General features: G+C 46.2%; 1 protein-coding gene across 1 annotated transcript in view; it reads left to right on the top strand.

Annotated features, from left to right (window-relative positions):
* Positions 1–14,188: 14,188 nt before the first annotated feature.
* BCAS1 (brain enriched myelin associated protein 1) overlaps positions 14,189–23,506 on the top strand; it is a 35,897-nt gene continuing 26,579 nt past the window's right edge. Inside the window, exons 1-3 of the mRNA XM_056507119.1 lie at positions 14,189–14,344; positions 17,031–17,104; positions 17,195–17,273. Of these exons, the coding sequence (XP_056363094.1) occupies positions 17,036–17,104; positions 17,195–17,273 (148 nt within the window). The 5' untranslated portion in view covers positions 14,189–14,344; positions 17,031–17,035. The remainder of the gene's footprint in view (positions 14,345–17,030; positions 17,105–17,194; positions 17,274–23,506) is intronic.

The following is a 23,506-nucleotide window of genomic DNA, read 5'->3' as shown; positions in this document are numbered from 1 at the left end:
TTGAATTTCAACTCTTATCCAAGGTTTTTATCTCAGTTCTGTGATCTTTGAGGCTTTGGAACAACTCAACAAGTTAAACTTCAGCTGTAGGACTTGGATACAGAAGGAATTTTAGAGAATTTTACATTGTAGAGTTTGGATGGAGCTGAACACTTATGGAGCAATAATTCCTGAGAGGAAAAGCAACAACCAGGCCTCTCCATAAAAGAAAATATTTTTCTCTGAGGGACAATGTCAAAACAAGTGTGGAATGGAATGTGTTTAATAATCAGGGAAAATAATCCTGTGCTTTCTTGGGCATGTTCTTCTCAACAAGTTCAAACTCTTTGCCTCTAATTTTGCATGTGCTGAGTGAACTCCAGGCTGTGGGAAGGGGAAGAACTGGAGTCAGCTGCTGGCAGGGACAGCAGCAGGGCAAAAAAGGGGAGCCAGGAGTACAAAAATCAGCTCAGGTGTCCCCAAGGTGGAGCTGCTGGAATCCACAGCAGGAATGTGGCACCAGTTTGTGTCTGGGGATGAGACCTTGGAGCTGGAAAGGGCAAAACCTGCCCCATGTGCAGCCAAAGGAACCAGAACATCCCAAGGTCTCTCCTAAGAAAACTTCAGGTGCTGAATCATTTCATTTGAGATCCCTCAAGTTCTTAAATATCAAAGTGAAATGAAGCCACTTAAAACCAGCAGGATTTTATTTTTTTTTCTCTTCTAAACACTAAAATTTCACTTTAGATACTCAAGAACCTCTCAGGCACTTCCCTTCTGGCTCAAAGGAGAAAAGAACTAATTGCAAAATATGTTTTTGCTGCTGAACAGTGGCAAAACAACTTCCCAGCAGAGGGAAGCCTGGCCAGGAAGGAGGGGAAGGTGTGCCCCAGGACAATTCCCAGACAGGACAGAAGCTCCAAGTGCAGTTGATTCATAACTCTTGCAAAGTTCTTCTTGCCCAAAGGCAGGAACAGAAAGGGAAACTCATTGCTTAGAGAATCAGAGCCAGCTGAGAGCCAACAGATAAGCACTGCACAGGGGGAAGTGGATCCAAATCATGGAATAAAGGTTTAAAAATAGCACCTGGTGCTGCCTGCAGGAGCTGCTGCCAAATGTTTGATCTGTGCTTGGATCCAGCAGCAGTGCCCTCAGAAACACAGAGGGGATTTTGGAATATTCAACATCCCCTGGAGAAGCTGCTGCTTCCTCCCAGCCCCTCTGGGGCTGTGCTTGGCACCCAAAGCGCTGCCAGACTGGAAAACATTTGTTTTTTGTCAAAACATTTGTCAAGGAAACATTTGTGATGTTTCTATTTATAGAAGTCAATGGCATCCAGGAAAAAAAAAAAATAAAAAACAGCAGGAGCAACTGGAATTTTGGGGGGGAATAAAAGCAATCAGAGATGGGGAAATTCCATTTTCCTGAGGAAGGTTAAAGCAGGGGGGGTCACACAGTGTCAGAGAAACCAGGTTTGGGAAGAGAAAACCAATCTCAGGGAACCAGGTTTGCCATTTTTCTACACAATCCTGAAATTAAAAATTCTCCTGATTGAAGCCAAGGTGGATTTTTAAACAAGGTTTGGGAGAGAGAAAACACACCAGCCTGATGCAAATCTTATGGGAAGGAATCTTTTGGAAAACTTGGAGTTGTTTTTAAGATTAGCTGGGCTGTTACAGGAGCTTCCTCCAGGGCAAAGATTTTCCTCCCAGTCAAGCTCCAAACCTGTAGTTTTTGACATTATTATATCAACAGTTCTTCATTTTCATTTTGAAGGGGCATTTCATGAAAACCGCCTCAGTCTCATGGCATGTTTTGATTTTCAGAAAGCAGCTCCACCCAAACACCTTCAGGCACAGCATCATCAGCTGCATTAAATGGTGTGAACACCTTGGACAAGCTCAGTCTGGGCAGGAAATCCTCACTTCTGCCAAAAGCTGAACCTTTTTGGTGTGTGGGTAGCACTTAAATTTTCAGAAATATGCAGCCATTTCTAGCCTGCTGCTCTTGTCTGTGCAGACAGAATTATTTCCAGTTGTTAATTCAGAGCTTTGCAGGAGAGCCAGACTGGGATTAGGTGGGTCAGACCTGGGGAAACCTCCCCTGAGCCACTCCTGCAGTCTGTGCAGGGCTTCCCCATCCTCTCAGAAATCATAAACACAGCATTGATAGTAAAGTTCCAAAAGCTCAGGGAACAGCACACAACTCAAGGTTAATTCTGGCATTACCAAAAGCTCCTCTGTGAGTTTCTTCTCACAGTTCTCTCATTTCCTGCTGCACTTTCCAGATTTTCCTGGTACCATTGGTTAGGAATTGAGGATCCATCGATTCTCAGGGTCATCTCATCCCTTCCCTCCTGGAATCCCCAGTTTCTGACATTCCCTGGGCTGTTTCCTCACCTCAGCCTGCCCCAGCTCCTGCTTTGGACAGGAGCAGTAACACCTGAGCTCACGTCCATCCCCAGCCCATCCTGGATTAGAGTTAATAAAATACATTGAAACATCCTTGGGCACCTCATCAGCTGAAAAGTTAGGGAAAAAAAAAATATTAATTTGGAAATACAGCCAAAAGAGGTATTGTAAATATAACAGATGATGGTTTTTAAACTCATTTGCTCCGTGAGGAATTCGGACGTGAGTGTCAGGGGTCAGTTGGTTAGTATAGTATGTGGAGTTTTTTTACTAAAAATAGTTAAAGTTTCATCAGGGTTGGACTTTTGTGTGCCTATTTTTGGCATCCCTTGGTAGGAGAATGCACTGGCTGAACCTGCACTCCCACCCTGTGCTCTGCTATTAATAGCAGGGGGTTTAATGAGTAACCAGTGCCAGGGGGTGAGGAGGAACCTTCACCCAGAGCCCTTCCCAGCACAAAAACCAGCGCAGGGCACGGGGGACACGGGGCTGGCAGCTCCTGAGGGAGGGAAATGTCCCCAGCCTGAGTGCCAGAGCTGCTGCTGGCACTGGCAGCCCCCAGCTGGGAGGGAGGGTGGGAAATGGGGCTCTTCATCCTGGAGAAGGTGAAGGAAGAGATGGAAAGAGAAAGGAAAGATGGAGAGACAATTTATAGGGATGGAGGGGCAAAAATCAGGTGGGTTCAGGCTCAGGTTTGGTCCAGGCTCAGGTGGGTTCAGGCTCAGGTTTGGTCCAGGCTCAGGTTTGGTCCAGGCTCAGGTTTGTCTCAGTGGTCAGGTTTGATTCAGGCTCAGGTTTGGTCCAGGCTCAGGTGTGGTTCAGGCTCAGGTTTGGTCCAGGCTCAGGTGGGTTCAGGCTCAGGTTTGGTTCAGGCTCAGGTGGGTTCAGGCTCAGAAGGGATGCAGGCTCAGGAGGGGCTCAGGCTCAGATTTGGTTCAGGCTCAGGTTTGGTCCAGGCTCAGGTTTGGTCCAGGCTCAGGTGGGTTCAGGCTCAGGTTTGGTCCAGGCTCAGGTGGGTCCAGGCTCAGGTTTGGCTCAGGCTCAGGTGGGTCCAGGCTCAGGTTTGGTCCAGGCTCAGGTTTGGCTCAGGCTCAGGTTTGGTTCAGGCTCAGGTTTGGTCCAGGCTCAGGTTTGGTTCAGGCTCAGGTTTGGTTCAGGCTCAGGTGGGTTCAGGCTCAGGTGGGTTCAGGCTCAGGTTTGGTCCAGGCTCAGGTTTGGTCCAGGCTCAGGTGGGTTCAGGCTCAGGTGGGATGCAGCCTCACAGTCTCAGCTGCACCTTCTCCCAGATTTCCCAAATATTACCACACTAGGAACAGCTCTGAGTCTGAAAAGCAGGGCAGGATGATGGTGCCAGAAGTAATAAAAGATCATTTATGATACTCTGTAAAGATAATGAGGGTCAGGATGGGACCCAAAAATGCCTCCAGGGTGCAGGAGGAGGCAGCCAGTGTGTGAGGGAGGGCAAGCAGCACACTGCAGCCCTGTGAGCTCAGGCAGAGCAGGAAAAGCAGCAGGAACAGCAGGAGAGCTGCAGAGCAGTGGCTGAACCCCTCTGACTAATGGGACTCTTACTTGGAAGGTTCAGGAGGAAGCAGAGCAGAGCGCTCGTGGCTCTGTTCCAAGGATAATATTTGAGCTAATGCAGCAGCTTTGATCATCCCACTACACATCATGTTTATTGGTGACAAGTGCCAGAGCTTTTCTAAGCTCATGTGGATTTCCCCTTTTTGATCTCACAGCACCCTCAGCTTTCCTGTAAGGCCAGAAGGATTAATCCATATTTATGATAACATGAGAAATAAAGTGTTCTTTGTTTTTACATTTTCCAAACTGGACAGGGTTGAGACAAATAACAAAACCAACCTGGTTGTTCTTCCCTGCTGTCACAAGTTGAAGGTTCTTTGCCATGGGCACATTCAGAGCAGGATTTCCACCAGGTCTTTGCAGGTCAGAGCACAGCAATATTCCCTGCTTGGGCAGAGATGGTTCAAATGGTGGAACAATGGCTGGCTGTGCTGGAAATGACATTTCCATTTTTTAGAGAGATCATTAAAGCTCCATTAGCCTTTACCTCAAGCAGTTGTCCTAGCAAGGAGCTGTCATTAAATTTGTGTGTTAATTGCTGTTTGTTTTTCAATCAGAACTGAAAATAAGGAAAATTGTGGACATTTTGTCCAGCAGGGTTTGAGCAAGACCACTCTGTTTGCACAGAGTATATAAAAAATATTCAGAGATGTCAAAGTCTTTGCAGCCATTGTTTTTTCTTTGCCATGAAAATATTTAGAGAAATTTCTCCCAAACCCATTTCTTCTCTACAATTTCATGGAAAATGTTCAGCTGGAGCTGCTTCTGTGTTGAATTTCTTTCTCTTTTACTTTCCCTCTCTGTCTCAGCCAGAGCAGAAGCATCCCAAATCCCACACCCTGAACCCTGAGTTTTCTTTTGCCCTCTCAGTTATTCCCCCACCCACCCACCCCATCTCCACATTGCACAAACTTTCAAGCCTGGCTTTGTTGCTACCAACAAAAACATTGGGTAGTCAGTGGTGTGAAAAAAAAAAATCTCACTCAATTTTATTTCATATTCTTGGGCAACCTGGTAGGAAAAAAAGTAAAGGATGATTGGCTGGGAGGAACATATTGCAAAAGGTTGTTCCTGCTTCTCACCAGCAATGAACTGTGTGATCTGGGCTGGAATAAATTCCTCTTGGAGAAGGGATGAGTGAGTTTGCTGGGATTATCAGGCTTGCCCATGAGTAAGGGCACTGCCCTGGCTTTCAGAAACTGCTGAGCTGATGGAAAACAGCTCCCATCTTTTATCTTTTATTGGATGCTATTACAGGTGGGAAAAACCCCCATTGGAATTTGAGGTCTCTGAGCTACTTCCTCGGTAGCAGCTGGGTGATCCACCAGAGCTGCAGAAAGTTCACAAGGAAGTAAAAATAAATCTATTTTATCATGGTGTGGGTCTCCAGACAGCATTTTCAGCAGAGTTCCCTGCGGGAGCAGCTCTGGGGGAACACAGACCCAGCCATGCAGAGCAAACCCAGCTCACCCCAGCAGCAGAGCAAAGCTGCAGCAGGAATCCTCCTGAGATAAGGGAGAGGCCAAGGGGTGCAGCCCATCCCAGCCCTGCAGGGTCCCCACTCTGAATCCTGGGTTCAAACACCCCTGCCCTGCTCCTGGCAGCACCTCCAGCAAAACTGCATTTATCATGTTTCCCCTCAACTGGAAATTTGGAGAGGAATATATATAATAATGTGGTTTTTTTTCTCCTCTGAGTGGCCTCAAACTGTGTAAACTTTCAGGTTAAGTGCTCAATTAAAAGGTCAAATTATCCAAATAGAAAACTGAAGTGTCAGGCAATAATTGTCTACTGGACTCAGTTACCTGGGGAGTTCATTGCACACTGACCCCCATCACCTATTACCCAAACCAGAGGTGAGTTTGCACTTCCTGGCAGTTATTTATAACTCCTGCACAGCCAGAGCTAGGGAAGCACCCTTTGGAAATGGGAAATTTGCAGCATACACAAATACAATACAGATGCTTTTAGAATTCCCAATTTTTTTCCTGGGGAAAGAAAAAAAAAAGATCAGTCCCTATTTCTCACCAGCATTGCAAAAATTGACATTTAAGTCACAGAATATTTGAGCTGTTACTCATACTTGCTGCAGAAGTCTCATTTTATGGAATGTGCCCACAGTTTTCCTTTGGGGTTTCTGCTCTGACTCAACACCTCAAGCTCGTTATTTTTGACCCAAAGCTCAGCTCCTGTTGGTGCCTCCAGCAGGGGACAGGGACATCTGGAAATCATCCCCTCTGTGGTGCCTGCTCAGCACCACTGGGGAGGAATTCCTCTGGAGGGTGAGAAGGGCTGGGATGGAATTCCCAGGGCAGCTGTGGCTGCCCCATCCCTGGGAGTGTCCCAGGCCAGGCTGGAGCAACCTGGGCAGTGAAAGGTGTCCCTGGGCAGGGGAAGGTGTCCCTGGGCAGGGGAAGGCGTCCCTGGGCAGTGAAAGGTGTCCCTGGGCAGTGAAAGGTGTCCCTGGGCAGTGAGAGGTGTCCCTGGGCAATGGAAGGTGTCCCTGGGCAGTGAAAAGTGTCCCTGGGCAATGGAAGGTGTCCCTGGGCAGTGAGAGGTGTCCCTGGGCAGTGAGAGGTGTCCCTGGGCAGTGAAAGGTGTCCCTGGGCAGGGGAAGGTGTCCCTGGGCAGTGAGAGGTGTCCCTGGGCACAGGGAGGTGTCCCTGGGCAGTGAGAGGTGTCCCTGGGCAGGGGAAGGTGTCCCTGGGCAGTGAGAGGTGTCCCTGGGCAGTGAGAGGTGTCCCTGGGCAATGGAAGGTGTCCCTGGGCACAGGGAGGTGTCCCTGGGCAGGGGATGGTGTCCCTGGGCAGTGAGAGGTGTCCCTGGGCAGTGAGAGGTGTCCCTGGGCAATGGAAGGTGTCCCTGGGCACAGGGAGGTGTCCCTGGGCAGTGAGAGGTGTCCCTGGGCAATGGAAGGTGTCCCTGGGCACAGGGAGGTGTCCCTGGGCAGGGGAAGGTGTCCCTGGGCAGGGAAAGGTGTCCCTGGACAATGGAAGGTGTCCCTGGGCACAGGGAGGTGTCCCTGCACAGGGAAAGTGTCCCTGCACAGGGAAAGTGTCCCTGCACAGGGAAAGTGTCCCTGCACAGGGAAAGTGTCCCTGGACATGTCCCTGCCATGGCTGTGAGATTCTGACCTCTGGTGCTCTAAGGCACCAACTCTGGAGTTTTTAGCTCCTACTTTGTCAGGTTATCTTAAATAAGCAGAGCAGCTAATAGTTAAAAAGGCGATTTATTACAAAGCACATCAGTCTCAACAGACAAGCAATGGCAAAGCAGCAGCAATAAGCAAATGGCAAAAGCCACAAGGGCTAAAAGCACCAACTCTCCCAATACAAACTCTGATATAGAATTTTTCAACAAGCTAAGATGCAAACTCAGACCAGCACTCCTTAACCTGTTAGAATTCCAGTTTCTTAGCACACCAGGTTACATATAAAACCAGGTTACATACATTCTCATACAATCTGTCTTGTTCTGTGTGAAAAATGTCAGCAATATTCTCATAGCTCTGTTATGTCTAAGTCCTGCCTACAGCTGTGGGCCTGGAGCTTCCACTGAAGATATCAGTGTGTTCCAACCTTCACTAGAACTCACACTGCTACTCTGGCATTTGAAACTTTTCACTCACTAAATGCATTAGAACTCACTCTAAAATTACTGACTGACTAACTTAAATATCTACTTTATGTGTGAGTGGCTTAATGCACTTCAATCCACCCACAGGCTTTAATCCAACCCCTGCACTCTGATTTCTCTGAAGGATTCAGAGACCCCTGACTCAGACTCCAGCACATGGCAGGGGTGATGGACAGTTTAATGTCCCTGCCAGCCCTGGAGCTGTGACTGTGCTCCCCTCTCCTCATAATCCCTTTTTCACTAGAGGTGCTTTCCAGAGCTGAGTGACACGGGAGGGATCCTTTCCCTGCCTTTGGAGTGCTCAGAGGGTCTGGGCTGGTTCTGCCTCTCGCACTCAGCCACCCCCAGGTGCCACATGATGCAGAGATCCCCTTCCCTTGTCCCTCCTGTCCCCTCTGGGAGCCACATTCCAGCTGCAGAAACATTAACCACGGTGTCCTCTGTCAACCCAGCCCTGCAGCAGCTGCAGGAGCCCAGAACCTGCTGCTTTCTGAGATACTAGATCCCTGGTAAGGGCTGTGATCCCCTCTCAGAGCTACAAATTGACAGTAGGAACGCCAAAAAAAAAAAAAAAAAAAAAAAAAAAAGCTGCTAAAATATCTATTATTCCTCTTCTAGAATTCTGTGAGCACACATCATCTCAACACAATGGTAAAAATCCTTCCTGAGTCACTGCTGGGTTTGTTGTGAGGCCTGAGTGAGTGAGCCCTGACATATGAGTCACCTTCAATCATTAACCACACCTGAAAACACCAGCACGGACTCTCTGACCCCAGGGGACAAATTTAACAACACCAAAACTTGATCTGAGGAGAGAAAAAAAAAAAAAAAATAAAAAAAATTGAAGCTAACTTTAGAATGAGGCTGGTTTGGAGCAAACAGTGGCAGTGGTGTGGCTGACACAGCCTGAGTCATGGGCTGGAATTCACCTCCCCCCATCTCCAGAGGGTTTTCCATGCCTAAATTGGGTTTTTTGTACAAAATGGGAACAATGGGATGAAGCTGGAGTAGGAGTCAATCATAACAGCTGGTTTTCTTTAAAGAGAGAAATTTGATAGTTAAAGAAATGTTTAAGTTGCCCCCAATAACACAAATATCAACGTTCAAATCAACTTCTCTTGGTTGCATTTCTTTCTTTAAAAGACAATCACAATGATAACCAAAGTTTTTAAAGGATGTGTGAGTCTGTCCTTGACCTGTTGACACCCACGTGTTATTTTCACAGCTGGGACTTAGGATTTTACTCCAGATGCTAAAAACAAACCTGCCCAGAGTCTGTCATGACCAGAAGGGTTGGAAGGCACAAGGCTGCTTGAGATCACCTCGTTTGAGTCCCAAAATGCTCAGAAATTTAGAATTGAGGTCGATTATCTTAGCACACCTTCTACCAGGGAAAAAAAAAAAGGGTCAGAAACTTAAAAGTGGGGTTGATTAATTTGTGGCAGCTTCTGCCAGGGAGGAAAAGGCAAGGCAGGAGGCAGGGAGTGTTTTCCAGCCCTGGAAGCTGCAGGACAGAAAATCGAGTTGTGCAAATAATCTTTCCCAGAAATTGGGAAAGGAAAAAAGGGAAGGGAAAGGAAAAAGGGAAAGGAAAAAGGGAAAGGAAAAAGGGAAAGGAAAAAGGGAAAGGGAAAAGGGAAAGGGAAAAGGGAAAGGGAAAAGGGAAAGGGAAAAGGGAAAGGGAAAAGGGAAAGGGAAAAGGGAAAGGGAAAAGGGAAAGGGAAAAGGGAAAGGGAAAAGGGAAAGGGAAGGAAAAAGGGAAAGGGAAAAGGGAAAGGTAAGGAAAAAGGGAAAGGGAAAGGGAAAGGAAAGGAATTCCCGTTTTGCGATAAAAGGCTGGGCTCAGTGAGCGCACGGAGCATCCCCTCGCTGAGCGCGGCTTAACGCCGCCACCTGCTGACACTGCCGGGCACCCCGGAGCATCCCAGAATTTCTCTGAGTTTCACAGAACTCCCACGAGCATTCCTGAGAATCCTGGATGCGATGAATTAAAATTAATTATTTTAGCTCCTTACCTTCTGCTTTTTAGGATTTAACTTTTAAATATTTAATGGAGTCACAAACTTCCTACTTGGCAATATTATCCCCTTCAAAACTGTAGAGCATTGCTGGGTTTGGGTACCATTGATTTTACTGCCAGTGAGTTAAGTTAGGCTGTAGATCCCCAAACTGCACTATGAATTCTGAATATTTGATAAATCCTCTTTGCCTCTTTTTGCAATATCGACAATTTTCTCACCCTGATAATTATTTTTTTAAACCCAGACCTATCAAAACTGTTCTAGATACACTCAAAGCCAGGCACCACTGAATCACTAAAACAACAAAATCCATAGTGTAGCTTTTGTTGGTTTTTTTTTTTGTTTTTGTTTTTGTTTTTTTTTTTTTGTTTTTTTGTTTTTTTTTTGTTTTGTTTTGTTTTTTTTTTTTTTTGTTTTTTTGTTTGTTTGTGGTTTTTTTTTGTTTTTTTTTTTTTTTTTTTTGTTTTTTTTTTTGTTTTTTTGGTTTGTTTTTTTTTTTTTTTTTTGTTGGCATAAGGTTTTTTTTCTTGTTTTTGTTTTGTTTTGTTTTTAAATTAAGCAAGTGGTTTTGTGCTGCTGTAATGTCACTGCCTGCCAGGGAGCTGTGCTGGAGGACAGGGCTGCTCAGGAAACCCTGGAATTCTCCTGGAATAAAGCTTTGGCTTCAGCAATTGCTGAGTAATCCAGCAGAGCTCAGAAAGGGGAAGGGACAGAGCTGGCACAGATCCTGACTCATATTCCAGTGGCAGCAATAAAATGATATCAAATTCTTATCCCTCACTCACATTAATGTTTCCTCCTGGAGTTTAAATCTTTTATCCCTTCAGAGGGCTGGATCAGGAATGTCCATCCTTGCCTTGCCACTCTGCAGAAGTTTAGCAAATCAGATTTTTCCAGGGAGAAAAACTGGCTCCTATTGCCCTAATTGGCCAATTTCCAGGGCAAACAATTGGCTCCTAACGATTGCCCTAATCCTGCAGTGAAGAGGAGCTTTCACCCCGAGCTCCAGGACAGCTGCAGGAATTCCCAGCTGGAATTGCAGGACATTCCTCCCAGGTGATCCCAGTGAGCAGGAAGCACCAGGACAAGGTGCCTGAGCCCACTGATGCCTTTTCTTGGGAGAAGTCCTATGAAAATTGAAGAAAATTTGGGTTTTTCCCTCAGCCCAAAGCCACAAGGTGGGGAAACAAGGGTTTCAAAGCAGCACCTGCAGCAGGGCAGGAGTGTGGGATGGATTCACTGTGCCCTGCTGGCAGCAGGGGTGTGCCAGGACAAACCTCTGCTGCTCACACCCCATCAGGACAGGCTCAGCCTCGAGCCTGGCTCCTCCTCAGGACACCAGAGCATCCTAGACCTGCCCACATTGATCAAACACCCCCCAAAAATCAACATCCTCTTCCCCTGCTGCAGGCCCATGCTCATGGACAAGGGCAAGAATTAAATACAGAGTTTACAGGAAAACTTTTTTCACTTCTTTTCCTTTTTAGTAGCTGCAGCTCCTCTATTTTTCCATATTTTAGGCTTGGCAAGGGTGAAGCACTGGCAGGGGAAGGCAGAGCCAGGGGTTCAAAGCAAACCCAGCTGGGGAATGCTGTGAGCCAGGCTGTGCAGGAGCTGCATGAAGGAAGTGAATATTTGACATAGTATTGTTATCATTGTGCATATTTGATAGAGACTTAAAGTGCTCCTACAGGAGAATAATTGTGGTTCAAATGCCTGTCCCACCCACTGAGGCACCACATCTACAATAACTCTCTGTCTCAGTCCTGACACAGGAACCTTTTATCTGTTCTAGAAGCTCCCACATGGAGAAATAGCTGGTGTAGAGTCTGTAATTCTCCCTCTTTAAAAGCAGAATAGTGGCAGCAGGAACCTGGGGGCTTTTGTGATGGGGGAAGAAGAGACAACCAGATCAGCAGCTCCCTTCCTACATCAACACTGACTCACAGTCTGCTCAAACTCGAGGCTGAAATGTCATTTAAAAACTGCTCAGGCATCTCTGGGAGGCAGAATGAGGGGATGTTTCCCATTGGGCTCCAGCTGTGAGCCAGAGCTGATCCCACCCAGCCGGGACCTGCAGGGATCCTCTGGGTTTGCTGGAGCTGCTGCACAGCCAGACCACAGGATGGCAATAATTAGAGATAAAGCTGCTTCCCCAGAGCTCCTCTCTGCAGCAAGCATCCTCTCCTTTCATTCCCCAGCAGAGCACGCTGGTGAAACACGAGACAGATCCAGCTGTGACTGGGAGCTCTGTAAGAGACAGGGGAAACCTCCTGCTGAAAGCATCACTGGGGCAATCCCCAGGAACCACCAGCTGCAGAGGAGCCACATCCAACAAAGCTCAGAACTTCAGCAGAACTTTAGCAGAAACAGTTTTCCCTGGAGCTCCAAGCCAGGCTTTTCAGGTTTGAAGGAACACGAGTTCCTTTCCCAGCTCAAAGCTGCACCTGCTCCCCCAAACAGGAGGATTTGTGGTGCTGGGGTGATGGGGATTGACTTTACCCCTGCATCAGCTCATGGCTGTGCCAAGGATGATGGATTTTGTGTGGATATCAGGAATTCAGGAGTGCCAGCACCTTATTTTGGGGTCTGTCAGCTGTAGAAGTGTTGTTGGATACTGCTGGGAAAAAGCAACCTTGAAACTTTGGGTTTCTCAGCCTGCTCAAGGACAAGAAATTATAACAATGATTAAACTCCTGCTGGAGATGTGGTGTTTTGCAGAAAGCATGTTTTCAAAGAGGTGTTGCCTTCTTGGACCAATGTTTTGCATGCACTACCCTGTATAAGTGCAGTGTTTCTTTAAATAAAGCTCTCTTTGCTTCTCCATTACATGAAGAACTGTGCTGCATTATCCTTTTCCTGCTCTCCCATAACCAAAATGCAACACAGAAGCCTCAGCTGTAACAGCATCAGTCACTGCACTGCCTCAGATGTTCTGGACCTGCTCTAAGCAGGTGGAACTGACAGTGTGACCCTCAGAGAGTTTTGGGAGTGCAGGCTCTGTGTGAAAAACCAAACCCTGTGGCTCTCAGAGGCCCAGGGATCAGGTGCCTTCACAGCTCTCCCTGCCCATCAATCTGAATCCATGATTCCCTCCATCCATCCTCTTCAGAGTGAGACATCAAAGCCGAGTCAAAACCCCATTAACATTTTGTCATAAACTGTCAGAATTCTGCTTTTTGCTCAGCTGCTCTCCTGCAGGCTCCTTCTGTCCCCAATTTCTCGTGCTGCCAGGGGGGTTGTGCTGCTCATCCCTCTGTGAACAAACCTGGAGAGCAGCAGCCAGGTGGGAACCTCCCCTTCCATCCACACTCCAGACCAAAAGCAGATGTAAATCCACACCAGGAATCATCTGCCCCTCGACTGTCAATATTTGAAAGCTCTTGGCTCTCGCTCTGGACAGCAATAAAAGAAGCTGGTTAATCATTGATAATTGCTGGGAGCTCTGTGCTGTTAATGAACAGGAAGTTTGATGCAGCTGTCAGATGCACCAGCTGAGCATTTCCTGCAGGGGAGGAAGATTTATTTGGTGACAGCTTCGTTGGAGATTTTTAGGAAGAAAAAATAGCATTTTGAGTGCTGGAAAGTCATGCAAGCAGCATGGTTTCCTCTGTTTTGCAGATGATTTTCTGTGGCTGCCACTCAGCTAAATAATTCCCAATTTGGCAAAACAAAACTCACTGTGTGCCCCTCTGGTCTGTCCTTGATGAAAATATGGGATGGCTTTGAAATATTGGAAAAGAATATTAAAGAGTTGAAAGACACCTCAGAGAATGGATGGTTCATTGTCCACACAACTGGGAAAAATTAATCAGGATAAAGCTCATGTGATGGCTCAGTTCAAGAAAAGCCTTTTTTGAGGAACAGGAGCACTGTTATTCTTATATTCACAGGTGAAGGACATGATAATCCAAATTACTTCCTTCATGATAAATATTAAAGTTTTAAGGCTGAATTTGAAGACATTTTAGGAGCAAATGGAAGGCAAAATATGGAGCAAACTTGCAGTGAATTTAATGACCTTCTCTTATAGAAATGAAGCATTTCAGAATTAAATATTTACATTTTGTATTTCGAAATCATGATAATATTTTAGCCAGGGGAGAAAGACTGAAAACAGAGAATTACTGAAAACAGAACAAAAAGCTCTCCCTGCTGCAGACACCCCCAGTGTGAGTGTGGGCTCTGTGACTCACCTGGGGAGCAGCAAATCCTGACAATGGCCTGGAAATATCAGCACTTAGTCAGTGTGCACAGTGCAGGGGGATTAGCAGCAAATTGACAGCAGCAAACAGTCCTGCCAGCAAAACAACTTCGGGTTTTTCCTGCATTTTGGGGAAAGTCTGTGTTGGGAAGGGGTTTGTGGGTGTCCAGCACAATGTCAGCATTCCCAGATCAGTGTGGTGAGGGGCTGCCCCAGAGCCAGGGGTCCAGAAGTGCCCTGGAGCAGGTTGGGGTGGCCAGAGAACAGAAAATACCTGGAGCGGGCTGGGGAGGGGCACGGGGCTGCTCCACCCTGGCTGTGTTTGCAGCCAGTGTTTGTGAGCACTCCCTGGGCTGATTGTGGGGCAGAGCAGGGACAGGAGAGTGAAAGGGACAGACACAGGGACAGGACAGACACAGGGACAGGGACAGGACACCCTGCTGGGTGAGCAGCTCCTCACCTGGACCAGCTCCAGCTCCCAGAGGCTGTCCCAGCCCCTCTCCTCCAGGTAACTCCTCCATATCTCCATATCCTTCATGTTCTCCATATCCTTCATGTTCTCCATATCCTTCCTTCCCTGCTGTGCAGCTCTGCTGCTGCTGCTTTGGCTTTTCCTGGGTTTTGCTTTTGCAAAAGCATTTTTTGCATTTGCTTTTGGCTGCTCTGCCCCAGCTGTCCTGCCTGTGCTCTCCTGCTCGAGGATCTGGGGAGCTCCTGTAAATTTTATTTTCTCAGTTTGGGCTTTGCAGCTCCTGCTGTGCCTTTGGGCTTTTCCTGAGGGAGGACAGCAGAAAGGAAAGAGTTCTGGGGCAGAGCCTTGTCCCCAGCCAGACTGGCATTGATTGCTCACCTGGTGCCACTGTGGAGCTGTCCCCTCCCTGGGAGCCCAGGGCGTGAATGTTTGAACTATTTTCCTTCTCCCACTTGAGTGGCTGCAAGAATTGTACAAGGGAGTCCCAGGAGGCTGGAGGGCTGTGCTGCCAGCTGGACTCGAGGTGCTCCTGGGTGTTCCTTGTTTGCTGTGGGTGACTCATCCCTCCCTGCCCTGTCCCTGCTGCTGTCCCCTGTGTGCCACTGCTGTCCCCATCCCCAGCACGTGGCACCAGCCTCTCCTCCCTGCAGGGCTGCGCTCAAGGTAAGCACAATTCCCCAGCTCTGTCCCTTTATCGGCCCTTTCTCTGCTCCACATCAATCACACCTGAAATTCTGCTTTTCCACCCGCCCTCGACCTCCAAGGGCAGGAAAAGTGATTGTTTTCTGTGATGTTTTAATGATGGTTAAATGCAACATATGGTAAGTTTTAGTGAGGAGTTAACTGTGGATTTTTGGCATTAATAGACACGGGTGATTGCAATATTCCAGGCTGGTCAATGCATCAGGAAGGTGAGGCTTGGCTGCCTTTAGATTGTGCTGTAATTTTCTCTCATATTTTCAAAGCTTTTACCATTCTGCCAGGATCAAACCAATGATTTCTGAGAGAGATTGAGAGAGTGAAAAAGGAGGATTTTCCCAAGCCTTGAACTTGGCACACTGCGGTTCACATAACATTAAAAGCAATTAAAAATACATTTATTTTCCTTTTGATTTATTTTCTGCATTACAATGGAAGCAGTGAAGCATAATTTGGGAAAGGGATTGTTTCAGAATCTGGTAGTTCATGTTCCTTTTGGAGCCAGCTGGGCTGGATTCCAGCTGGCCTGGGGGAGTCCCCACAAGGACAATATCCTTGGTGGAAAACCTGCACCTAGAGAGGAAGCCCAAGGGTAGGAATTATCCAGCTCCTCCTGACTTTTAAGGGTTTTCCTCTCTTTTTGAAGAATGTTTTTGTATTAGAATCATCTTTCTCTCTCTCAGTCCTCAGTTTGTCTTCTATAAAAGTTGTCACAATTTTCTCTCACAATGTGAGGAAGAATTTCTTCCCACAGAGCCCTGGAGCAGCTCCAGGGAGGGCGTGGATCTCCTGTCTGGAGACATCCCAAAGCCACCTGGATGTGCTCCTGTGTCACCTGCTCCAGGTGGCCCTGCCTGGGTGAGCTCCAGAGGGCCCTTCCAACCAAATTCTGCAATTCTGTGATTATCTAATTCACAAACACACCTGAGAGCTCCTTTAATTTCCAGAAAACCTCTCTGCCTTAACTTCAGCTTCAAGACATGGTTTATCAAATGAGAGAAAAATGGATGTGGCCATTCAAACAGAGGCCTGAGCCCTCTGGGAATAGCAATTCCATGGGAACAGCTGGAGCTGTTTGCAGGGCTCTGGAGCCCCCCACGGGCACAGCCAGCTGTGCAGGGCTGTGACATCACCTGCTCAGCTCCATCCCATCCCCTGTGCTTGCAGCAGCGCTGCTGCTCTGCTCACATCTGTCCATAGGTGGCAGTGACCTGTCATTTTTCTTTAAAGCACACACGGATATTTTCTGTGTCGTAGAGTGGTTTGGGGTGGAAGGGACCTTAAAGCCCAGCCTGTCCCACCCCTGCCACTGCTCCAAATTCCATCCAGCCTGGCCTGGGACACTGCCAGGGAGGGAGCAGCCACAGCAGAGAGCAGTTTTGGGATCACATCTAGGATTGTGTAGCAAATTTTCTCATTCTTAGCAAAAAAAAAGTGTTTTAAATTGAAGAGAAGAGAAGAGAAGAGAAGAGAAGAGAAGAGAAGAGAAGAGAAGAGAAGAGAAGAGAAGAGAAGAGAAGAGAAGAGAAGAGAAGAGAAGAAGCCCCAAATGTATTTGAATTTAAGAGGAAAAGACAAACAAAACAAACCCCCAGAAGATTTCTGTGAATTTTGCATCAGTTCAGGATTTCCATGTGTGAGGCCTTTCCATGCTGCCTCTTTCCCTTCTCTCTGCCTTTTATTCAATAAAACCCAAACAAAACCACACAAGCTGCTGTAATTTATGTAATTTCTGCACCTTTTAGGTTTTCCTGCTGCTGACCCCACGCTGCTCTCCCCTGAGGAATGCTGCAGGTGTGACTGCAGCCAGTTTGCCTCCACAAACAAGAGAAGTTTGTTGCTTTGTGCCATTTTGGGGAGCAGCTGTGAGCCCTGAGCACGATGGGTTTGGGTCAGGCTGGTTGGGGCAGGTGGGATTTTAGGGATTAAACAGCCTGGCCCCACTGGCTGTCTCTGAGCTGGAATTAGGCACTGAATTCATACCAATGGCACAAAAAGGTGATTTGGGGTTTTTCCCTCCCAGGAGCTATGGGGAACACCCCGGGTGTGCCAGGGGAAGCTGAGGATGACAACACCTGCAGGGTGAAGAGCTACCAGGTGAGCAGCCCCATCCCACCTCCCCTGGCTGCTGCCAGCGCCATTTCCACCCCCCTGATGCCCTAAAAACTCAGTTCTTTGCTCTTTCAGCCTCTCCCCGAGGCTCCTGACAGGGTTCAAAACGGGTCTGTGGTGTGTGCTCAGAGCCCTCCCCCGGCAGTGAACGAAGGTAAGCACTGGGAGGGGGTGGAATGCCCCGGGGAGGTTTGTACTGAAGGAAAAATGAATATTAATTAATGGCTTTGAATTAGGGGGTGTGCCCGTATTTCAGCTCTTACTTGTAACTGAGCTTCTGCAGAAGGTGGGAAATTTAAACACAACAAAAAGAAAAAATAAGGAATTGTCTCCAAAGTTCTCTGGTTGATAGTTCTGGGGGTTTGGTTCTGCCCTGGCCCCCAAAAAGTGGATTTTGTGTGGAGCACCAGGCAGGGGTGGTTTGCTGCTGGTCCCTGCCAGGTTTGTGACAAACTCTGCCCAGGCTCTGGTGGGATCTGTGTCCCCAGCAAGCCTTGGGGGAATTGCTGCTGTAAGGAGTTCTGATCTTTTCAGCAGAAATTTCCAACAACTGAAAATGTAGAAATGCCTTATTCATGATGGAATCCTTATCCAACTGAACCTTTCCATCTTATTCTCTCTTTTCTGGTTCTGTGTTCTTAAGCAGGGGCATTGTTTTGACTTGAAACATACTGAGCATATTAAATATATATAAATATATTTAATACATGTTTATAAAATATATAAAATATATAAAATGTAAACTATATAGTAGATATATTATTATATATTATATAAAATATAATATTTAATATATAGTAGATATTATATTATATATTATATATTATATATTATATATTATATATTATATGTTATATGTTATATGTTATATGTTATATGTTATATATTATATATGTGTGTAATATATTTTATATATATATATATATATATATATATATATATATATATATATATATATATATATATATATATATATAATATATTTATATCCATGTCACTGCAGTTTCTTTTCTTTTCAGAATAAATAAAACCCAACAATTCCTCTTCAATCTTACAAGGAAAGAAAATACTTTATAATTCAATGCTGAGAAAAATACTTTATGATTTTGTTGTTAAACCTGCTCAGTCTGTCACAGGCAGTTGAAAAATCTAAATTTAGGTTAAAATAACCAAAAGCTGGTGTGGGGATATGCAGAGGGTTCTGATAACAGCTCAGAATTTCTGGTCCATGGCCCAAATTTCAGAGCCATCCCACCATAAGTCACTTTAAGCAGTTACTTACCAGCAAAACCTCTCTCTGTGTGTTTTTTTTCTGGTGTAAATCAGCAGAGTTCTGAGGAGGAAATAAAAGCCAGATGATTTACACTGCCTGGAGACCTAGAAAATACATGTACATTTTATTCCTCACATGTAAAATGAAGCATATGGGACTGCTTTAGTTAAATGGATTAACTAATTAATGTAATTGCTAAATCAGTTTAAGTAGCAAGTTGAAAAATTAAACATTTCTGTGTCTATGTTTCTTGGATTTTAACTTTTTTTCCTGTTGGAAAAGCAGTTTAAATCATTGAGACACAATTGAAATCTCCATGTTTGTGCAATGTAATCAAGGTTTTGGAGAAATAAAAGTGATAGAAGTTATTGCTACGGAAAACATATAGTAGTATTTCTAAAATTAAATGCTGCATATTGGGGTATAAAGTGAGGATTTTGGGGGAGCCAGAGCTGAAAAAATGGAACTTTTTTGTAATTTCAGTAATAAAAGCACTTGATGAGCAACAGGTGAAGGGGAGAAGGGCAGAATTGGAGTTTTCTGTCTCTAATTTGCACTAAACAGAACAGAAATGCATCAGGAAAACAAAACAGGAACAATTCTGTGGGGTTTGGATGGTAATTCCATGCAGACTGAAACAATAATCTGCCCCTAAAAAGAATTACAAAGGAGTTTAAAAGATTACAAAGAGGAAAAGTTTAGTGAAGATGCAGCTCCTTTGTCCCAGAGGATGAATCCCCTTCAGCAAATGCTGCTGGCAGCCAGAACCCAACAGAAATCCTGATTGCAGCAGCTCCTGCAAGGCATAAATGGAAATGAATTTATTTTCAGAGAATGATCTTGCTATTCTTGCTGTCCTCTCCCCCATCTCCATTAATTCCTGGAAATCTGGAGGTAAATAACAACTCAAGTTAAATTAGTGACACAAGATGAATCTTGGAGCAAAAATAATTATTTGCATGAATAGTAGTGGAAGATGGCAAAAGGACATTAGTGTGTTCTTTATTTATTTTTTTTTTTTAAAGCAGGGGCAATGCTTTATTTTGGATTAATATTTGCTGCAATAATTCATTCAGGGCTGTTGTACCCTGTGCTGGCCTGCACTGCTGGAATTCCTGGTGCCAAATTTTGTCTTGTAGCTCTTAGTGGTTTCTTCATGGCCATTAAAATATTTTCTCCCCAATTATCAGAACATCAGGGGAGAAAAAAGTGATGTGTGGCTCTAATTCCATGGCTGAGCAAAATATTTGTCAATTTGTTTGTGGCTGGCTTGTACTCAAAACAGAGGAGTGAGATGAGCTTCCAACCCAAACCATTCCATGATTCTCTGATATTTCACTAACTCTGGATCTTCTCTATTTTTTTCTTAAGTCAAGGAAAAAATGTTGGTCCAATTTGCCAAATTCCAGAAAAAAAATCACCTTGATGTGCTCTTGCAGAAGGACTTTGTGCAGCCACAAAATTTCCTTTTTAACACACCCTGATGAGGAGAGAGAGACAAATCTTCTGGAGTGTGGCTGCCTTTTGTGAAAGAGTTGAAAGGGAAATGCCTGAGCAGGAGCAGCCTGAAATGCAGTCTGTGAATTGTGTATTGATTTTCATTTCAGGGCAGCTTTTCATCTCAGTCACAACCAGCAGCTTTGATCTGCTCAAATTTGGCCTAGAATTTGGGGGGGTTTGCTTATCTTTGCAATTCTGCCTCTGGATTGAGGAATAAATCTGGGAAAAAATGGCACTTGTATGTGCCCAAAAATTGGAATTTCAAGGATTTCTGCCTTGGTTTCTGTGCCTGCTCAGCACTGGTGGATCTGCTCTGAGTCTGTGGCTCAGATTTTCCTTGGAGCAGCTGGAGCTGACACAACACACTCACACAGAGCCATGGCAGTGACATTTCCCAGGGCTTCCATTCCTTCCATGATCCTCAGAGATAAAAGGGGCTCCATAGGTTCATGAGCTGCTGAGCTTTTCTTAATGCTGAGCCTATATCCCCATTTTTCTGCTGAAGCTGCTTTTCCTGTGGTGCATTTGTTATCTGTTACATAAAGCAGAAGTTCAGCATCTCTTACAATTCTTTTCCAGTGGATATTGTTTCTCCTTTTTTTAGCAGGGGAAGGGTTTTTGATTTTGCTTCCTTCCAAGTTTCCAGCTATAATTAGAAGTTATTTTTCAAACATTACTACAGGAGGCTCAGGAAACTACAAGTGATCCTTAGTGGCTGCAGCTGAGTATCTCACTAGGTGCTGGAGTAGCTGTAATTTGTACTTTTGCTGTGCCTGTCAGGACATTGAAACTGAAACTGGTGCTCATGAAATATCCCAGGAGGGTTTTGCTCCCTTACAGGAACAGCAGAAGAAGAATCCAGGAAATAAAATTTCTATGGATGGCCAGAAACAGGAAATCTCTTTGCCTGCCACAGCAGGTTGTGCTCAGGAGCTCTGGTGCCCAAAACATGAAGAGAGAGCAAAAGGCAAATTAAAAATGATCCAAGGGGAGGAGTTGGGAGCCAGGTCCTGGCAGCTGTGGGGTGCTGTGGCAGATGTTTGGTGAAATCCCACGGCAGCCCCAGCACAGGGAGAGCTGGAGCTGCTGCAGGGAGCCTAGAGGAGGCTCCAGGGTGATCCCAGGGATGGAGGAAAGACTGGCACAGCTGGGATTGTTCCCCTGGACAGGAGATTTGGGGTGAGCTCAGGGTCTGAAGGAGCTGCAGGGAAGATGGAAAGAGAGGATTTATAAGGGATGGAGGGACAGGACACAGGGAATGGCTTCAAACTGACAGAGAATGGGTTTAGATTGGATTGTAGGAAAAAATCCTGTTTTCCTAAAGGGTGCCCAGAGCAGCTGTGGCTGCCCCTGGTTCCCTGGCAGTGCCCAAGGCCAGGCTGGACATTGGGATTGGAGCAGCCTGGGACAGTGAGAGGGGTTTCTGGGATGGGGTGGGATGGGATAATGGGATGGGATGGGATGGGATGGGATGGCCCCAAGGTCCCTCCCAGCCCAAACCATTCCATGATCCTGGTTTATGGAAAATCCCACTTCCTGCTCATCAGGACTGTGCTGCAGGGTGCAGTGGGGACACTCAGCCCTGGAATTAAGGCTCTGGAAAAAGGAATCTCCTGGCTGTCCCCAGGGATGTGCCACAGGAGGACAGAATGTGATGGATACAGAGCCATCAGCCCAGCACCTGCTGATGTTTTGTAGGATTATCCAGAATCCCTGGGGAGGGGGGAAGCTGGGGATGTTTTGCTGTGAAAAGCCAAAGGGTAGCTTTGAAAGCTGGGAGCTAAAATTGTTCTGTTTTCCTAATCTCAAAGAATTTCAAATTGAAGTTCTCTGCTGTGTAGAAGACATGTTTCAGTCAGGATTTTTGGTATCTGGGGTTTTCTTTCTCTTAAAGGAAAATGTGAAAGGCATAATATTGACTAGACTATTACGATTATAATTTGAAATCATTTCAATTTTGCATTGAAACTGACAATTTTCCTGTTCAAATTCAGCAAGTCAGTTGGAGCCTGTCAGTTTTTTACAGTTATAATTAAATAGATCTAAATTCATCCTTGAAATGTGGTGATGGCTGACAGGGAAATCAGATCCATATTCCAGCCCAAGTAGGGAGGAGAAGCTGAAGCTCAGGGGGAGCTGTTAAGATTTACCTCTGACAAGACCCTTTTTTATTGGGGTTTCACACCACATCATCTGTGGTTCTGCCTCCCAGCCACAAAACAGATCCAAGCAAGATTATTTTCCTTTTGTCTCTTGTTTCTTTTGTCTTGTGTAAAGCAGGAGCTGCCTTTTCCTGTCTGGGAATCCCATACCAGGGATTTGCAACTCAACTGTGTTATCAAAGCACCATTGTTTTATAAAATCATAAAATGCACTTTTAAATCAAAAGGGTTTTTGCATCTAAGGTGTGATGGCCACATGTGTACACATGGAATGATTTGTGTGCATTCTGGGGAAGGAAATGTAATTCTGAGCCACAGTTTGTGGGTAAAGAGAAATGTAAGGATAAAAATCCTGACTCGGGTGTGATTTATCAGAACTCAAATCAGGCTTAAAATAACCTGCAGGCAAAGGGAGAAGTGCAGGTAGGGGCTGCCCTGAGGAGAGCAGGCAGCAAGGTGAGGAAAAATGAACAAAATCAGTTCTGACTGCAGAGAGTTTGGTGAGCCAGGGAATGGGATCAGTCCTGGAGCTCTCTGTTCTTTTTGTTCCTTTAGCTCTGGCAGAGGACAGGGTGATAAATTGATAGATAACCACCTCGACTTTACTGGGGTGGGTTTATGGCATCTCACTAATTTTAATTTGCTGGTAGCTGACTTTGACACTGAGAGGGGATTGTGCAGGGGGTAAAACTTGCACTGATTTCAGGGTGGGGGTGGCAGGGGAGCAAAAATCAACTCTGGGGGATGAGCAGAGGAAATTGACACTGACTTCAGTGAGGGGTAGAAGAGGAACAAAAATCAACTCTGGGGGATGAGCATAGGGAATTGGTGCTGATTTCAGGGTGCAGGAGACCAAAAATCATGTCTGGGGGATAAGCAGCATCACTGGGGTCCCAAGTGAGCTCTTCCCCATCTCAGAAGCAGCTCAGCACAGCCTGAGTGGCTGTGGCTGCTGGTGCCCCATGGCTGGGGGATAACTCCTGTACCCCATGGCTGGGGATAACTCCTGTACCCCATGGCTGGGGGATAACTCCTGTACCCCATGGCTGGGGGATAACTCCCGTACCCCATGGCTGGGGGATAACTCCTGTACCCCATGGCTGGGGGATAACTCCCGTGCCCCATGGCTGGGGGATAACTCCTGTGCCCCATGGCTGGGGGATAACTCCTGTGCCCCATGGCTGGGGGATAACTCCTGTACCCCATGGCTGGGGGATAACTCCTGTACCCCATGGCTGGGGGATAACTCCTGTACCCCATGGCTGGGGGATAACTCCTGTACCCCATGGCTGGGGGATAACTCCTGTACCCCATGGCTGGGGGATAACTCCTGTGCCCCATGGCTGGGGGATAACTCCCGTGCCCCATGGCTGGGGGATAACTCCCGTGCCCCATGGCTGGGGGATAACTCCTGTGCCCCATGGCTGGGGGATAACTCCCGTGCCCCATGGC

Source organism: Oenanthe melanoleuca, chromosome 20 (assembly GCF_029582105.1).
Source record: "Oenanthe melanoleuca isolate GR-GAL-2019-014 chromosome 20, OMel1.0, whole genome shotgun sequence".
NCBI classification, from domain to species: domain Eukaryota; kingdom Metazoa; phylum Chordata; class Aves; order Passeriformes; family Muscicapidae; genus Oenanthe; species Oenanthe melanoleuca.
This window is presented reverse-complemented; position numbering and strand designations above follow the sequence as displayed.